The sequence below is a fragment of the Ornithodoros turicata genome, chromosome 3, assembly GCF_037126465.1.
Source record: "Ornithodoros turicata isolate Travis chromosome 3, ASM3712646v1, whole genome shotgun sequence".
Lineage (NCBI taxonomy): Eukaryota > Metazoa > Arthropoda > Arachnida > Ixodida > Argasidae > Ornithodoros > Ornithodoros turicata.
In genome coordinates this window covers 10,004,894-10,024,273 of record NC_088203.1, presented here as the reverse complement: position 1 = coordinate 10,024,273, position 19,380 = coordinate 10,004,894, and the positions used below count along the sequence as shown (strand labels likewise).

Genomic DNA, 19,380 nt, shown 5'->3' with positions numbered 1-19,380 from the left:
AGGTATTCTACAGGAGACCTAGTTTTCGGTCCCTCAAGGGAACTAATTGCCACCTTGTCCCGCGCCATGCTGCCCGTTAGAGATGGTACATTTGCTGACTTCTCTCAATGGCATTTAACTGCCTCCCTCACCCTTTCCTTGCTTGATTGCCTCCCAGTTTGGTGGAATGCTGCTCTGTGGCCCGAGAAGCTGGCCTGGGACGAATCATATCCACCGCATAGCATGCTGGCGCGCAAAGACGCAACTGAATCCCTCTGCAAGAAAACGGCCCAGGATGCACTGTCTCCACGGGGTAGCATGCCGCCGAACAAGACGATTAAATTCCCTTGAGAGAGATGTCGGCCCAGGACGCACAATCTTCACGAGGCATCATGCTACCGAACAAGGAGGCAAATAAATCCCTTTGAGAGAAGTCGGCCCAGGACACACACTATATCCAGGGGGCAGCATGCAGACATATATCGTCACGCAAGTTAGAAACGGCTATGTAACAAGAACTCAAATTTAAACTTTCATTTCGCAGTCAGCTGGGGACATTTGATCTCGGGACATTTTCGGGGACATTTCGTCCGGGGACGTTTTGTCCGGGAACATTTTGTCCTACACCCGACCAACTCACAGACTCTCACGGACCGCTGTGTGTGATGTCGTACTGGGCCGAGCAGAGTGACCAGACGGACAAGTCCGTGCACCGCAGCTCGAGTAGGCGTCGTCTCAGCGTGGTTCTAGGGGTGTCGACTCTGTGACAGTAGAGGAGAAGGTGTGGAATATCAGCTTCAACAGCGCAAGTGGGGCATTTGAGCGACTGGAGAAGACCCCTTTTACAGAGATGTAGAGGTGTCCTAGCGTAGAGGCGTAGCGTAGAGGTGGTGTAGAGGCGTAGTCGCTGTAGAATGGACGTTTCCTGACGCGAGCAGTGGTGTGTGTCCTTAGGCTATGTGTGTGTTTGTCCTTTCTATGTGTTCCAGTCTCAGAACATCAATTGTCCCACACCGAAGAAACCACCGAGAGGAGGGATGTTCGTCGTGTTCGTCGCCTGTTTTCGGGAGACCCTTTTCGGTTGCATTTCGAGTCAATCGGGCTCCGCCTCTGGGCGAACGTCATATGCCACGCGTGAAGGTCGCTCTGCCCGCACGGCCCCGCTGGCCGCTGGGAATCCTTCTCGCTGCGGGGAGATGTGCAACGTGGACATGTGCACGTAGTTTCATAAGGTAAATGTGTTTTGCACGTAGTACTGCATAGCCTTGTTGGATGGACATGAGATGAGTTTGTGTAAAACCGACAAAGGTTCGCTCCACTGGGTGCACTCAGGTGGTTCTTCCTGTCGAGTGAAACTGGAAAGTGTCTGAAGTTTCACCTCTTCCCCGGGCCAGAGCGAGTAATACATAGCACTGGCACTGCCCCGGCTAAAATAGGGAAGCCAATCGGCGACAGCGCTGGGTATCTGGCACTCAAAATAATTCACACGGCAGGGAAAGCTTTTGTTCGTTTGTTAAACCAAGCATAGCATTCGAGATTGCAAGAAGAAGCGTAACTCGTTCACTAGTCCTTTCTTCGCAAGCAATTAAGATGGGCGAGAGGATATATATTTATTAGACAAAAGAAAAAAGAAGGGGAAGGAAATGCTAGATGGGGGTCAGTGTTTGCCGTGCGGCAACACAAGTGTCTGTAGCAAAACTTCGGAAAAATTTGCGATCAACAACTACAAATCGCAAGAGGACTGTTCTGAACTCCCTGAACTTTCGTCTTCTGTCACGTTTCCTTAACACCCGGAAAACTGCGGCATAATACAATAGGCCATTTGAAAAAGTCCCAGGGAGCAGCGCGCGCTCTGGCAGGGCGTGCCGGGAAATGCTGTGCAAAACGACAGCGATTTGCTATCGTCTCCGATCGTCGTCGTACTAGCGCATGCGCCGTCGCTGTCCTTTTGCACAGTATTTCCCGGCATGCGCGCTGCTCCCTGGAACATTTGCAAATGGCCGATTTAGACTAAGTGCGAACAGGCGTGAGCAAGCAGTTGTGCCTGTGATGTGCGATTCAATTCGATGTGTGAATCAATTGTGTGTCGCTGCAAACAAAATAAAAGAAAATGGCAAAAGAATACACTGAGAGCAATATACATTAATGTATTCCATTTAATGAAAGAGTTTCTCTGCATCTCTTCTTGTTAATATCTGTATCTCCAAATTCTGAAGCAAGTACAACAAGAATAAGTGATAGCTTTACATCAGGAGTCATTGTCGTTGTGCGCCTGCATTACAAACCATTATGCGTAATTTGAAATGGGTACTCTCGTATCTTCTGAGGAGTTCAACGATTCCTATCTTCTCGTTTTATTAGCAGGTAGAATATAACACGAGAGAGAGGGGGAGACGAGAGAGAGAGAGGGAGACAAGAGGGGGAGGCAAGAAAGAAGACAAGAGAATACAAAACGAGAGAGAGGAGGAGGTTCAAAGCAGGAAAGAGAGAGATGAAGAAGAAATAATGATCGCGTTCTAAACATGCACATACAAAACAACAACAACAACAACAGAGCTCCCAGCTCCGAGCAGCAGTGTACTGATAAGCCTAACCTGTGCACGCCTCTAGGGTTTCTCATTGTGAGAAGCAAGTGTCCTACGCTCATGCACATTGGTGATATGGTTTTTCAGGTGTGAGGCCAAGACGAAGCGGGAACTGCACTGCTGGCATGCATGCGCTTTCTCGTCCGTATGCTGGTAATAGTGAAGTAAAAGACTGTCTTTTCTCAGCAGCTTGAAGCAGACTTCACACCGCTCTTTTTGATGAATTAGGGAATGTTTTAACTGATGAATACGTATGTGATGACGGCCGTAGATAGTCTTGAAGTCGCAGTGGTTACATTTATAAACCCGGGCCAGCGTAGTGTGGACTGTCCTGAAGTGCGTGAGGAAACTCAAGCTTGTCTTCAGGGCACGCGGACACTTTGGACACTTGAAGATGCGAGCATCTGCGTGACTCGCATAATGCAAGCGAAGTTCGGCCATGCTTCCTTGGAATTTACCACAGACGAGGCACTGGATGGTCCCGTCCGGCAAGCGGCAATCGGTCAGCAATCTGGAGTCGTGAGGAACCTGCAGAGATACGAAAGCCCATTAAGTTGCTGTGTGTAAATCCACCTACAATTACGCCACTCGATTTAATTGTGGAACATTGTTGATCATATTTTTTTACGTTAATAATATTTTATCATATTACTCTAAATGTTCCAACTCTATAATTGCTCCTTGGAAAGTGTCGCCAGTACCACGTACAGGATTGTGTGTTGCCATGTGCACCCGCAGTAATTGCCACAGGGGGAATTTTTCGCCGCAGACGATGCACTGATTATTCAAGCCAGGTAAACCGTCGTCCGTAAAATCCTCTCTGCGTACCTGCAAAACGGGGAAGTGACATTTCCAATGTAGTACTCCATGCACTGATATACTCCATATGCGTGCCCTATAGCTCCCAAGAGAAAGAATGAAGAGAAAGAAGCAGCAGTTGCAATGAAAGATAATTTAGATATTTATAGCCATAAAAACACGGAGGAAGAAGCAAGTTAACCTGGATTGTTAAGAAAAGCCCTTTGAGCCCGTTATGAAATATTTAAACAACGATTGTCAGGTGCATCAGTGCCGAGCTCTTCGCTCCCTTTTTGCTTTCGTGCAAGCTGTTCGCCTCATCGAAGAGCTGGAACAGAACTCCGACCTGTCTTCGCTTCGCGCTCACCATAGAAGTGCCACTCCGGACTTAGAAAACTGCGTTTATATTATTTTGCCCGTGAAAAGGAAGCGTCTCAAGGATTCTATATGCGAAATTTCAACCCTGTTTAGGAACGCTGTGCACTTCTGACAATTTCTGGAGATCTTCTTAACCTCCACAAGTTTCGATGACGCAACCAGTGAGTTATGTAATCATAAAGCCCACAAACTGCAAATGATGTCATGTTCTGGAGAGGGCACTCGTCTCCTAGCAACGATCCCGGCGTCCGGGGAGGGTCACATGGTGGAGAAGTCGTGTGAGGTTGATCAAAAGACGGGAAAATAGGAGAGATGTATTCTCCCTCCTTTGTGTTTTCTCGAAGGTCGGAGCGGTCGGATGGTATGTCACGTGGGCTAACAGAGTGCATAAAGTGAGCCCCCTGGAAGACCCGAAGGGCAACAACGTTGCCAGATGAGAGCCGGGCGCTCCGTCAGTTCCTGTCACAGTTCTCAAAAATAAAAATTAAATTAAATTTCTCTAGCTTTCGCGTCAAATAGTGCCAAAATATTTTGCAGGAATATAAAGTGAGACGAGAAGACTTCAGTAATGTAATTTTGGTAGGATTCTGAAAATACGAGATTAAGTACGCTGTGGCACTTTAATTCATCCTCTCATACTAACCTCTTTGAAGTTGAGTTGGGAAACATCCCATGTCATCATCGCTTTGAAATCAGTTATTATTGATATTGTTGTCGTTGTCAGATGAGGAGACCAACGCTGCTAACAAGCAAGCAGACAATGCAAACAATATACAAAAAGCAGTAAAATCAGGTACTGATATGTAACATTGCAGAGGGTGTACATGGTTAAGGAGCATGTGTTGTAGGGGTAGAGAGAAGGGTGAGCTCCTTTCTAAATGCATCGTGGGCATTGCATACTCCTTATTTCCAACCGCAATGAATTCGAGCTGTTGGAATCATAATGAACGTCCCGAAGGTTATTCCTCCGGGAGTTCATACTGCTAGCTGCAGCCTCACGTAACGCGATATGCTACTCAACAAATGTTGATGCAAGTTTTTGTGCGCTACGACGGACGGTGATGCATGGCTCTCGGCTATGCAGCTTATATGCAGCTACTAGACATAATCAGTTCAACACACTTCGGAAAGAGTAGTATCTGTTGCTCCCTGTCCAATGTTACCTGACCACAGTTTCGTAGCTTCAATAACGGGAATGTGGAGCACAAATACCTGTTGGCAAATCGTTTCTGAAGCTTTTTGAGTGCTTGAAAACAGAACAACAGACCTACTTTATAATTGGTGGCAGTCGGTGGTGGGTGGTGGTGGCGGTGACAGAACCGTATTCCACCAACCACAAGGCAGGAAATGGAGGTGTGTTTGTGTGTGTGTAGGGGGGGGGAGGATCAACAAATAAAATACATTTCATGTTGCCAATTCCCAGTCCTGCTACATGCTTTCCTGTATCTTAATAGTTATTCTCTTTGGTTTATTTAACGCTTGCTATTAACTTTTGAAGCGTGTCTAGGTGAAAAACTAATGATGCCGATATAATACACGTGGGCGCAAATCTCCGGCATGAGTCTGTATTCTTGAGCCATATCGTAATCCGTCTTTGGCATTTCTCTTGCGTTGTGAACGTTAACAGTCATGAGTTTGGGATTTTGACCAAAATACAGTCTATTTGTTTGTTCTCATACTTGCACGGATACGAACGGAGAATCCCGCCGTGAACTTGCTGACTCGTTGAACTTCCATTTCGTCATTATCGTCAGCGTCGAGTGAACGCACCTCATGTGAGCCGGGGATGGGCATAAATACACCTTTTTCGGTATTTAAATATAAATACAAAATACTGCATGTTTTTATGTATTCATACTGCCTATAAATACTTTATGATGAAAGTAATTAAATACAAAATATAAATACATTAAGGCAGTATTTGAATACTGTAACTACGTCGGTAAATACTTTGAGCCGTCCAGACACATTATTCTTTTAAATTAGTGTATAAACCTGTATAAACCACCTGTGGATGCATGTCTGCCTCACACAATGCCCACATATTTCTTTATTTTTCCGTCATGCAGTGTGATAATTTCAGCACCTTGCGTGGACCGACTTCAATTGAATGGAAATCGTCTCCTTGAGTCTCAGGAGCAGCGAGAGGGGTACTAGACAGGATGGACACGGGATAAGAACCGACGACGACTCAAAACCAGCTAATGAACTCGTTATCGCTTCTTCCACTTTTTCTATGTTGAATAAAGTGTTCATTTGTTCATTTGCTGGTTTTGAGTCGTCGTTGTCGGTTCTTGTCCCCTGTCTGCCCTGTCAAGTCCTCCACCGCTGCTCCTCGTACTCAAGGAGATGTTTCCGTTCAATCGTATACACTAGAGTCACTAAATAGGGAGCAGAGTAGTGACACTGAGCCACGCCGGCGAACGAAGCCGCCATCTTGCGTCCGGCGTGGCTGCGTCGCCTAGCAACGGGACGCCAATCTTCCCCCTCTCCGCCGGAGAATAGCGCGCAGTCGTACGTGCCAGCTCGCAACCGAGGAAACCGGTTTCGGATGGAGGGACTCAACATGGACGGCGTGTTCTTGGAAGGAGAATGCACGTGACACGATCGGGCCAATCGCGAACACCGAACGGCGGCTCCAGCGCGGAAAAGGAATGTGATACTCTGTACCCTTATTTAGTGACTCTAGTATACACCAGCTTGCTTGCCTCCTCTACTTATGTTCATCGACTTTCCATCTTCAGCGAGGACAATGAAAAACACCCGCCAAAAAGTGTCTGGTGCGCTGCAGCCATTGTGCTGAGTTCCCAGTGAATGACTGAGTTGAACTGCCACTAACAGTTGGAAGAAGAATTTGAAGGACGGAAATTCCCGAACACACGGGATGAGTGACCAGTAGCCTCTAACCAAGATACCCTTCATGGCTGGAGGCTAACAATGTGGAACTCAAGAGAACCCCACAAATACGGGAGGATGAGATATGTGTATTTAAGTGTATTTTAAATATAAATACGCTTAAAACGGTATTTAAATATAAACATCAATACATTTTTGTTGTCTGTACTTAAATGCGTATTTCAAATACAACATGTATTTATATTTTAAATACTATTTTAAAAACAATGTGTTTAAATACTGCCCATCCCTGATGTGAGCAGACCGCGGTGGCGTTCATTGAGATGCTTCATGTGTCATATGGTGACTACCGGGAGGATAGGCAAAGGTACCCCACGTGTGAACACTGACACATTAAAAGGACTTTCCACAGCCATGCGACGGTGGAACGAGTCGTTCGAGAGGTCGAGAGAGCCCTCAGTGTCTTGTACTCGGACATAAAATACCACACAAAGATAGTGTTGTTGTGAATCCGCACGGTCAAAATACAGCATGCATAGGACGTGTACAACGTAATTACTATGGCAAGTCTCACCTGTACTCGTCGTCTCTTGAGTCCCGTATGGCCAGAATCACTTTTCTCGTCTTCATGCACACGGCGGATATGGCACTGTAGCTCTGAGGTGGTCACAAAGTCAAAGATGCACTGAGGGCACGCATATGGTTTCTCACCCGTATGTCGGTAATAATGATCCAATAGCTTGTACTTTGAGATGAATTTGAAACAAGCTTCACATCGTTCTTTGTTTGTACCGGCATGTTTTGATTTATGCGTGCGTAAATTTTGCGAGTACATAGTAGTGAATTTGCACTGATTACATTTATAAGTCTGCGCGAACGCAGTGTGGGCCCTCCTAAAGTGCTCGATGAAAAGCAGGCTTGTCTTGAGAGCACGTGGACACTTTGGACATGCGAAGATGCGAGCATTTGTGTGACACGCGTAATGTCTGCGAAGACGGGCCATGTCTGCTTGAAATTTGCCGCAGACAAGGCACTGGATGGTCCCGTCCGCCAAGCGGCACTTGTTCAACAGCCTCGGATCTTGGGGAGCCTGCAGAGGTAATCAGGCCCATTAAGTTGCTCTCTGTAAACCCCTCGAGAATTAGGCTGCTGTTTATATCCTTTGGACATTGTTAATTTGGTGTTAACATTGTTATTATTTGAAAGGTATCGACAGCAGCGCATACCGGATTGTGTGTTGCCATGTGCGTCCGCAATAAATTCCACAGCGCGAATGTATCGCCACAGACGACGCATCGATTATTCAATCCTGGTAGACCGTCGTCACCAAGAGCCTCTGTATATGCCTGTAAATTAAGGATGCAACATTTCCATTGTAGATAGTCTGAAAGGAGTACTCTCTGTTCCTGTTCCTTTCCCTCTCTGTTCCTCTGTTCTGAGTAACCTCTGTTCTTTTGTAATGCTTGGACAGTATAATCGCTAAAACGATTTTTAGTTCATTTATTCCATTTTTTTAAATATGTAAGTCTAACGTAACTATTACTGTAATACAGTAACTGTCGTTGTAACTACAGATGCGTTTCAAAAGGCAAATTCCTATTTTAAGTTACTTATTTGTAACTGCAAAATGCATAGAGGGTACGAAGAAAGGAGGAAGTCACTGAAACGGATAGTCAGCTGCAGGACTCGAACCCACATGTTCTGTGTTCCAGCTTCAGAACATCGATTTCCATCGTATACATACAGGGTGTTTATTTTTATATCCTAGTATATTTTATTTAAAAAGCCACGAGAGCAGCACATATGTCGTTTTTCGAGGCGGATATCGTCTCGAATTGAGTATGGAAGTACGCGAGATTACTAATTTCCTAAAATTCATTAATTAACTCTTTAATTAGGTAGTTTCGGGCAAAAGCGAGATAGCAGAATGAAAGACTATCCTGGTAGAAAGAAATTGTATATTTACCGAATCTTGAAACACGTAGTACTTAAGTTGAAATATTCATCACCAAATTTTAATATCCAAATGAACCGAAACCAAACCCGCGGCGATCGGAAACGCAGGGAGCACAGCGGTCATTTTGCATCAGAGGGCCACGTGATTGGGAGCGACGGAAACAACAAGAACCACAACTGATTACTGGGGAGTTTCATCGCCGGAGGCGATACTCTACCCCATTGCTGGTGATGATGCGGGGAATGAAATAATGAGCCCCTTCACAATAAGGAGCCAAGTCCTGGCTATATGACTGGCTATATGACCTGGCGAAGTATGGCTATAGTACAGGGTGTGTGCAGAAAAACATGACCCGCATTTAGGCACATAGCTTGTTGCCTACCTAACTAACGAACTTCCGGTGGCGCACGATGGCGCATTTATGCGTGCGAAATCTGCAGAAAAATTGTGGAAGCAATACCCAGCTTAAAAAATAAACGGAACAACGAAAACGTCGGCTTCCGTGCATCAGAACAGGGCAACATGGTGGACAACAGGGTGTATGTGAAAGGGCAACATGGTGCACGTAGGAGAGTTGTGTTCAAGTACCGCTAGGGGAGCTATCGGTGCATAAATCGAAACGATGTCCCACATGGATGCTCATCGGTAGTACCCCTAGCGGTGCCTGCACATAACTCTCATGAGACGGAAATGCACTACAATGCACTGTCATGACCGCCCTATTCTAATGCATGGAAGCCCATGTTTTCGCGCTCTGTTTATTTTTTTACACTGAGTATGGCTTCCAGGATTTTTTTGTAGCTTTCGGACGCATAAATACGCCGTCATGCGCCACCGGAAGTTCCTCGGCTAAGTAAACAACGAGTTACATGTAAAAATGCGGGTCATGTTTTTCTGCACACACCCTGTAGGTGCAGATCTCCGCTTTCCGGCCCAGATAAGCCTCCGTCCAGGACGCACGTTCCACCCGGATGGTTATAGGTGTGACGTTGCTCACGTCTGCGATGCCAACAACGGCGAGCTCTTTCACAAGCACCACCGCCGCCACGTCGGTGGAGACGATGCGCTCTTGGAGGCACGCTTTTTCGGTTCCGGCTCATTTGCATACCGAAATTCAGGAATTGATATTTCAATGCACGCACTGTTTCCTGGGTCTTAAAAAGATAGAATCGCTTTCAACGAGAATTGTCTTCTGTTCTCCTATCTCGCTTTCACCGAGAGTTCCGGAAAGAGCTAATTAATGAATTTTATGTAATTAGTCATCATGTAGTTCATGTAGTCATCATGTAGGGGCAGTGTCATATTGTCCTCCAGAGGGTGTCCGCAAAGCCGTACAACTCGACTGCAAACAGAACGTCTGTGCCGCTTTGATAGCTTTTTAAATTAACATCCTGTAAAGGTTAGCGCCGCGAAGAAACTGTGGCTACGAACGGCGTACAAACGAGGACAGATGGAGAGAGGACAGATGGAGAGAGGACAGCAGGAAGGTGTGGGGGACGGGGGGTTAGTATGCGTTCTGGGCCGGCTTCAGGGGGAACTGTGGCGACATTTGTGTGGAAAGACGCAGGGAAAACCTTAAACAGTACAGCCGGTGACAGGACTCGAACCCGCATCACCTCCCAGTCTCGGCGTGGAAAGCGATCATCTTAACCACTATGTCACGGGAGCCGGTGTATAGCACATGTACGACATCATTATACTGGCAAGTCTTACCTGTGCTCGACCTCTCTTGGGTCCCGTACTGTCAGACCTACGTTTTTTGTTCCCATGTACTTCTCGAACATGCTGGTTTAGTCTTGAGGCGGTGACAAAGCCGGAGTCGCACTGTTGGCACGGGTGGGTTTTCTCTCCCGTATGTTGGTAATAGTGAAGTACAAGTACGCTCTTTTCGAAGAACTTCAAGCAAGCTTCACAGCGTTCTTTAGAGGTGATCCCGGAATGTTTTAGTTCGTGGCTACGAAAAACTTTGTAGTAGTCAGTCACGAAGTTGCACTGACCGCATTTGTATCTCGGAACGTGGACAGTCCTGAAGTGGTGAACGACAGCTCGGCTTGTCTTGTAGGTGCCTGGACACTTTGGACAACTAAAGATCTGAGCATGCACGTGGCTGGAGTAGTGGTAGCGAAGACGGAGCATGCTTCTCTGGAGCTTGCCGCAGATACGACACCGTATGGTGCCGTTCGCTAAGTGACAGCGACTGAACCACTTGGTATCATGGGGAACCTGCGGAGATAAGATAAGGCACATTCAGTAAATGCATCACCGATAATGAGATTACATATGTGTGCTCATGTATAGTTTATAGTTTTTACAAGCGTCAGCTGTATAGTGAAGACTTCGCCGAGATCGCGTCGTCGTCGTCGACATTCGCATGTATGTATGTGCGCTCAGCGCTGGGAGTAAGGAGGAGAACCCCGCCAGTTTACAACCGCTATCGATGGAAAGTGACATAAAAACCAAAGTATACATCAGTTTTACAGCGTCACCTGTGCCGTGCAGCTTCTCAAAGGGCTCGTGGTGGCTGCGTGCTACTTCCCGCTTCGCGCCGCGTCAGAACGCATCTGTGACTTTATCGTGTATGTAGTCGCGCATTACCGCACGCACAAGCTTCTCGTCGTCCAAGGCTTCAATGTGGACGTATCACTGGCCAAGGACACCACTTTCCTAACTGACGTGTCCGAACAACTGGACCTTCCGCTGTGCCCCGACATCCGCCAACCCACAACTAGACATGGGTCATGCATAGATTTGACGTTCTAGAACAGCCCCCTCGTTCAGGACACCACTCACCTCGCCAACTATTTCAGCGACCACAATCAATACACATCACGCTTCAATACATTTGTCTACATACTTTCATCCAGCCTTATTTCACCACAAGCACAGCTGATGCTGAATTTTGGGTTACACGAGTCATAACCGTCCTGTAATGTAACAATATGACTACTTGGTATCGAAAAAGGCACCAACGATCGCTTTCGTCACCATTTTGGGTGGTAGTCGGGTGTTACGGTGGCCCCGGTGGTAGTAAGCGAACCAACGAGAGATGAAAGATGAAAGTCACTGAAAAGGTTAGCCAGCTGTAGGGATCGAACCTACATCTTCTGGAGAAGGCGTGTTAGCTTAGCTCAATTGATAGAGCCCTAGACCGGCAATCCGGAAGATGTAGGTTCGATCCCTACAGCTGGCTAACCTTCTCAGTGACTTTCATCTTTCATCGTTAATTTCTTAGGCAAATTGAGGCTTTGTATGTATTTGTCCCTTCTATGTTGTTCCAACATCAGTTCTTTCATGTTCAACAGTTGCCGCCTGCGTCGATCCCGTCGTATGAATGCGTGTATGAGTGAGCAAAAATGTAAGAGTGAAAGGAGGAGTCCTGCAGGGTCGCTAAAGGCCATTGTACAGGTCCTTTCCTCCCATGTTGGTGAGGAGAAGAAAGGGATTGACCTAGAACGCCGCCATCTCCGTGAACAACGGATATCTTAGTACGTGCCGAAATATGCCCGAGTATTGACGGTGGCACGATATGCAATAGCAATTTAAAAGGGTGGGCACGTGATAAAACACGTGCACGGCGCTCTTCGCGCGATACGTGATATTGGCGTAACGTGGATTCGCGCGCGTGGGGTTTTAAATTTCCCGCCACTCGTTAGCCTGTTAACACCGTAACGACGATGAAGCGATTAAGCCCCCAGGAAACCTGTGCCGCGAATTGAAGTTCTCGCGAATCACTTTGTTCGAAAACGCGAAAATATTTCCCACGCGGAAAAAACGACTTCTACAGTATGCGCGCAATATATGCATTGAACAGTCACCTTCAAATGACTTTCACTTTGGACAAATGCATGGTACGATTACAGTCACTATATAAGCTTACGCTTATATAGTGACTGTAGGTACGATCATCTGCATGACTGTGGTCCTACAGCATAAGTTTGACAATACCGGACAAGCGCAGAAAGTTGGGCTGGTTGGTGGAACAGCATGCTGCAATATTTGTGACGCTTGTGTGTGTGTACCTTCAGTCCTTGTCTTTCGCGTCCCAAAATATTGCAGTGTGACAGCACAGGATGTAATTCCCTGCGCCGCGGACTCACTATACCAGAACGTGCTGATGGCCGAGCTGGGTGGAGTCACCTGAGAAATTTCAGGGGGGGGGGGGGGGGTCGCAAAAATGCAGGAACGGTGTACACCCCCCTGGAGGGAGGTGTAGGAAAATCCCTGGACCTAATGGAAACCATTCGTACGCTACTCGCCCGCCCGCAAATACAAGTGTATTCACACTTGAGAAGCTTACCGGGTCGTGCGATGTCATGTGCCTCCGGAGTTGAATCCAAGATTTGAAGACGGCACCGCAAACAATGCAACTGTTTCCAAAACCAGATAGTAATTCCTCATCTGGCTCGTTATCAGTAGCAGTTGCACCTGATACCACAGGAGGTGTCCTAGATGTCTGCAAGGGACAATTCTTGGTAACAATACACTAACGTCACGAAGCAGCCATGATCATGAACGAAGTATTTAATTATCGAGGGTCACGTTCTGGAATTGCATAAAATGGCAAAAAATAAAGCAAAATACCGGCTTGTCACAACAGGGAACAAAAATTTCCCGGTAACGCTTCGACGTCTTGCGAGCATCCTCATCAGGCCAGCAAAAACAAAAACTGGAAACCAGACTTGTATATGCCTTCGTTGTGCTTTTGCACTTCCGGTAGAGGACTCCTGTGACCTGCCGCAAGTCACTGCTACAAGCGCGTGTTACTATCAGCATGATTCTAGAGAAATTTCCGTACTCCCAACTCACGTTAAGGTGCCAACGTTTCTACATCTTCAATGAAAGATGAAAGTCACTGAAAAGGTTAGCCAGCTGTAGGTGTCGAACCCACATCTGCTGGATTGCCGGTCCAGGGCTCTACCAATTGAGCCAAGCTAACACGCCTTCTCAGTGACTTCCAGGGTGCGTCATCTGAAGGGACAAACCAGCCACTCTCTCTCACTCATCCTCCTTTCACTCTTACATTTTTCCTCACTCATACACACATTCATACGACAGGGATCGACGCAGGCGGCAACTGTTGAACATGAGAGAACTGATGTTCTGAGCCTCAGAACATCAGTTCTCCCATGTACACCTTCAAAGTTAAGTTTAAGTTAAGTTTTGAGAATGCGTTCAGCCAGTGAAGATGCTGGAACTTAATTGGTACGTAAACATAGGGGGGTATGGCCATTTCCAGAATCCTGGTATATTCGTAGAGATAACAGTGTCTGCTTGCAATAGTCACAGAGCTCCTCTACCGGAAGCTGCATAAGCATAACAAAGACATAAGAGGTTGTTTTCTTGGTTGTTTTTCCTGGTCTGATGACGACGCTCGTGCATAGGCGCGCCTACACGTTATAGCTAGGGTAAGGTGGAATTAGATGAGACACATTTTTTTGCTCGACTCCGCCGGTCTCAGAGACGCGTTGCTTCATGCTGTTGAAACTTTACTCATAGGTGGCTCTGCGTGTCCGCTTTATTGCACGCGACAGTTCTCCAGATTCGTGCATGCGTTAAAGAAAGAGAGAGAGAGAGAGAAAAAAAAACGTTATTTCTGCCTGGAATGTAAAGACCGGCAAAAACGGCACTATTTGCTGTAGTGCCTTCTTCTGAATGGAATATTTATTTCACTTGTTTACGAAACGTCCTTTATCTTGACATCTGTGCAGCTGCGTTCCGCAGGCTTATTCTGTCACTGTAAGCCCACGATGTATTTCTTTATTCGTTCATCCATATATAGATGCAAAATATGGGCACTCTTGGTTATCCGGTGTTGAACGGAAAAAATAATCCGTCCGATATATGCACCGTGAAGCGACTATTTGATGTAAGTTAAATGTACTGTAATTTGGAAACGGATAAGCAATTATTAAGTGGCTTTATGCTTGTTTCACAGATATTTCTTTCTTTTTACATATTGCCTTGGACTTTCCAGCTATTTTTTCTATAAGATAAGTAAGATAAGATAAGTAAGATATTTCCAGCGAAACAGAAGTGCCCGCAACTGCGAGAGACCAGCGACTCGTGAGTCCGGCGATGCCTTGTTTGCAAAGGACGGCGGAGCAAAGTAACACCGAGTTCTGTGCGGTTTTATTGCACATCATGTGGGCGGTGTGGGCTCAAGGGAGTTGTGTAGGAGTTCACGGGCCTTACTTTATCTGCTTGGATTGCCGAAACTAATTTGTATAGTTTATTACCACGGCGTGTCTCATCTTGCCCCGCGCGATATCTAGTGTTGAGTTTTTTTTTTTTTTTTTTTTTTTTGTTCTTCTTGTTCTGTGTTTATTTTAGACCGGCTACGCCTGTTCTGTGTTTACAGGCCTGCACCTCTCGGAATGTGCCTATGACTAGTGTTTTTTGACACAAAAAAAAAAAAAAAATTCATATTCAGTTGCAAAGTCCTGTCTCATCTTGCCCAAGCTTACCCAAATCGCTGTTGCCTCTTGTGCGAAGCCTGTCTTTCCCGTTATGAGACCCCCTCCTGACCCTTAGTCTACGTTCTGATGCACTACGTATATAGTATATAGCCGTTGAGCTATATTGAGAAGGAACCTACCTCCAGACAGGCAACGCTGTGCTCCATCAGTTGATCATTACTCTCGAAATCCGAATTGCAGGAGAGGCATTTGTGACCGCCTGCAAGGTCTTGCAGCACTTCAGCTGCCGCGTCTGTAGTGTCAGCTTCGACTTCTGAAGTAGTAGTCGAGATGTCTATGTTCTCAGTCATGGTTATCACCTGATGACAGGAAGAAGGAGGGATGGAAATGCTCATGAACTGTAATCTGAGCCATCGAAGATAGGAACAGAACACGCATGCGCCACTATCTACGGAGAAGGAACAAAAGTAGCAGCTAGGGCTAGGGCCCCGTGTTATCGAGTTTTACGATTTTTGAAAATCGGGGAGGGTGTAAAAATCAGGTTTTATTTCAGGAGCCGTAAAACAGGGTAAAATCGGGACATATTGGACGGAAAAACAAATTTTCGGGTTAAAAAATCGTTATCGCATTTTAGATGAACACGACATGCGGAACAGCTGTACTGAGTGTCCAAAGCTTTTCATTCTCCAGTGCCTGAATTTGTGACTGCATTGGCACTTTGCAAGTTCATTTTCGGCGTTTTTCGGGAATTACCGGAAGTGACGAAGATGCAGATCAGGGGATAAAAGCGGCATGGTGGAAGATGAGGGGCAGATAAGAAATGAAAAAAGAAAAAAAGAGAGTGAGGCAAGCTAGCTGGCGCATACCTGAAAATGACGTCATTTCCATGAGGTTGAGGCAACACAAGAAAACAAACAGACAGAAAAGGATAAATTAAGAACGTCAGCGTGCAATGGGCAATTTTTAGTGGAGACATCTCCACTGCATACGATGTATAAATTAAGCTGCGTTGCTTGTTTTGGGGTGCACCTCAAAATAATGTGATCGAAACCTACTGCAAATAGATGTCATCTCACTATCAAATGCAGAGTGACGCTCGAAAATCTGCCGAAGAGCACTTTTAGGCTAACCTCGACCACAAAATACCCACGCCGAACTTGTACTATAACCTAATAATAAACTATCCAACGTGCCATGTGGTCATGACCGACATGCTACGCCCACCGGCTGCTAAAAATTAGCATTCCTTCGCTAAAACGACTTCGAATACCCGTGAGTCTTAGTGATCAAATTGCGTTTAAACACGACATCTACCATATTACGAAGCAATCGAGCCTTCTCCTTGATTTTCCCGTGAACCTCAAGATGTGTAGAAAGGAACGAGGAAGAGTAGCGGCGACGAACGACGACAACGAAGACAGCGGCAAGCGACACGCGAGTTATGTCATGATGTTCTGAGGCTGGAACAAAAGGTGGTGGTGGTCGTGGTGATAGGGCTTGCCGTTGTCGGCCTCACGTATGTGGGCAACGTCACGACTCACGCCCTGGGGGAATGTGCGTCCTGGGCCGACTTCTAAGGGAACTGTGCCGACATATGTCTGAAAGCGTCGGAGGAAAACCCAGGAAAAACCTCAGACAGCACAGCCGGCACCGGGATTCGAACCCGGGTACCTCCCAGTCTCGACGTAACACATATAAAGGGCAAACACATGCAAAGCCTTAAAAGCCTATGAACTTAATGATGAAAGAAGCAAGTCACTGAAAACAGAACACCTGGCTAAACTTTGCAGTGACTTCCTTCTTTCATCGAGTTATGTCATTTGGATAATTTTGGAAGCGCGTCTCGTGGAAGAAGGTATGAAGCAGGTTGATTCATTCATCAACAATCTTTCTTTTTTTTCTCCGCCATCTTGAAGTCTACGTGAGCACCTGGTACAGACAGTTGGAGAGGCGATAATCCATGTATAGTTCAGGAAAGCGTCCCAAGGGCGTCAAGGTGATCTCAAGCCCGTTAACCTTGATGAGCTGTTGCAAGAGGACGGATTCAACGGAACAGTCATGTCGTGCACGGTAGACGGCATCGTGCGCTCTGAAGTGCTCGTCGTTAGCGTGGCCCGGAAGCAAGACGGCGCATCCTCGCTCGTGGAGCTCAGTGATGTCGATACTCTGAAGCGAAGCTTATCTAATGACTCTAGTCGTAGTTATTCTGTGTCTAGACTGCGGAGAAACTACACCTACCCCCTGTCTCTTTCTCTCTTTGGACGTAGTCCCGTATCCACTGGCTTTTTTTTAAAGAAGGGAATAAAAACAAAAATCAAACGCTTTTACGTGAAAGAGGAGCTAATTAGTAACGACATTAAATGACCCTGGTATATTGCGTGAAACGTATAAAAATTAAATTTTATCGCCCGTTTCTTGAAGCCGATCCGCCATCTTTGCTGAGGACTTCTGATCTAACCCGAGGCACAGTCTCGACGCCCGCACCTCCTAGTGCGTGTCTGAGGTGATTAACCCCAATTCAACGAACCTACCTCTTGTAAAATGGCAAGTTTCGAGTCCGTTAGGCTTAGCATTCCCGTGTTTCTCCTGCGCTAAAAGTGAATCAAATGGGGTTGTTGAAATGCGTATAAAAAAACAAACTTCTAGTCCACAAAATTTTATAATTCTTACATTTTTAGATTCGGTATATGACCTTCTCGACTTCTATGCAATATTTACCTTCCTAACGCTGTCACTAATTTTTAAAAAACGAGTGGTCCCGATACGGAGCTACACCTCTCGCTTTTTTCAACTTCGACGCATTCATCAATCACCGAAAACTTTTTATTCGCAAATAATAAGCAATATTATCTTCTTTATCAATATTAGCGATATCGCACGCACCTTGATTTGGAAATGTGAACGAATACTTTGTAATTAAACGTAATTGGAGTAGATTTACATGTCAGTGCACTACACATGCACGACAAAATGCTCTGCTCTTGCAACGGGATCGGAAAAACTGTTCCCGAAAGAATTTGTGTATACCAACCTGGGCACACACACGAAAAAAAAAAAAAAGAAGAAGAAGAAGAAACGAACCAGTGGCTTGGGAGGCTCCCAGTAGTTGGTGGCTGAAACTCTCTCCTATTTCATTGAGGACGCAAATTCACGTGCCACAGCGGCGCATCATTGAATGAGGATCGTGCACATGACGTCACGCACAGTCTTTGAATCACGTGACATGGGAAAACGTGGGGATGCGTCACAGTACCGTCATATTGTGGGCTGAATGAAGCATAGCAGCTTGTGTATTTACAATTTACTCTCGTAGTTTTACGCGTATACTGCAACAACCCACGGCATGGCGTGCCCTCCTACTGTGACTCTGGTGCGGCAATGTGTTTTCCGAAGTCACGTGACCAAATGAGACGTCACTGCAGAAGCCTCATTGAACCATATGGAATTCGCCATACGTTGCCAAGATATGGGGATTCAGTCCCGTGTGAGCTTCACGCTTCAGACTGCCGCGTGAATATGGAAAATAGATATGTTATCTGTTTACTGGTGAGTCACGGAAACCGGTTTGTCCAAACCAGAGCTTCTACACTTTACAGGCATTGAACGTGTGATGAATTTGAATTTGTTAAGAATTAATTAATATAGCACTCACCCATCAGAATTCTGCCGTCATACATGGGGCATGGCACGACAACTGACACACTCTGTACGCGACACAAGGGTAGCCGGAGGTGCAACTCTTTGAAAACCGGTTCCATCCCACCTGTTCCCTCCCTATCGTTCCCCGTTTTGCTCGTTCTGTCGCAAGGTCATTCCTCAGCGTTGAAAGCAAGGAGAAAGGAAACATACTGAAGTAGAAGTGAAGAAGATGTGGGTTCGATCCCTACAGCTGGTTAACCTTGGTTAGCTGGGGTAGACGAAAAGGACAAAAAAACGGGGAAAGGTCAGCCAAACGGGACGTCAGCTTGCTATTCCGGATATAAATAAATAAATAAATTTAAGAAAGAAGTAAATAGAAAGAAAAGAAAAATTAAAGAAAAAAAGAAGGAAAGGAAGGAATAAGAAATAAATAAAAAGAAATTAAGAAAGAAGAAATGAATAAAAAGGAAAAGAAAGGGAATTAGGAAATAAAGGATAAACTAACAAAGGATGAAAGATTAGACATGTAGATTAGAGACAAAGATGACAAAAAAAAAGATGACTAACAAACGTGAAAATATGATGGGATGGATTACAGAAGATTACTTTAAAAGGAATGGATGAGGTTATTTTGCTGAGGGTGAGAGTGGGGCACAGAAGAATGAGACTGCACGACTGAGTTCACAGGCTGTTCATAAGACCTGAATCGCTCAAGAAAGTCAGAACTGCCTTGGTCGGGATCCGGACAAAATGTCCCTGGACAAAACGGCCC

General features: G+C 45.9%; 1 protein-coding gene across 2 annotated transcripts; it reads right to left on the bottom strand.

Annotated features, from left to right (window-relative positions):
• Positions 1-2,532: 2,532 nt before the first annotated feature.
• LOC135389877 (zinc finger protein 14-like) lies at positions 2,533-18,655 on the bottom strand. 2 transcript variants are annotated; one of them, XM_064619908.1, is made up of 8 exons: positions 18,622-18,655; positions 15,149-15,328; positions 12,851-13,006; positions 10,267-10,776; positions 7,823-7,942; positions 7,171-7,686; positions 3,273-3,392; positions 2,533-3,092 (listed from the first exon to the last, which is right to left on the bottom strand). In XM_064619908.1, the coding sequence occupies exons 2-8, from the start codon at positions 15,317-15,319 to the stop codon at positions 2,586-2,588; spliced, it is 2,100 nt and encodes a 699-aa protein (XP_064475978.1). In that variant the 5' UTR covers positions 15,320-15,328; positions 18,622-18,655; the 3' UTR covers positions 2,533-2,585. The 2 variants fall into 2 exon arrangements, with proteins under 2 accessions (XP_064475978.1, XP_064475980.1); XM_064619910.1 differs by lacking the exon at positions 18,622-18,655 and adding an exon at positions 18,051-18,116.
• Between the last annotated feature and the right edge of the window lie 725 nt (positions 18,656-19,380).

Coding starts and splice junctions, on each gene's coding strand:
- LOC135389877 (XM_064619908.1), bottom strand. CDS start 15,319: ATGACTGAGAACATAGACATCTCGACTACTACTTCAGAAGTCGAAGCT. Junction 7,943..10,266: donor CCAAGAGAGGTCGAGCACAG/GTAAGACTTGCC, acceptor CTTAATTTACAG/GCATATACAGAGGCTCTTGG. Junction 3,093..3,272: donor ACATGGCAACACACAATCCT/GTACGTGGTACT, acceptor GTATCTCTGCAG/GTTCCTCACGACTCCAGATT.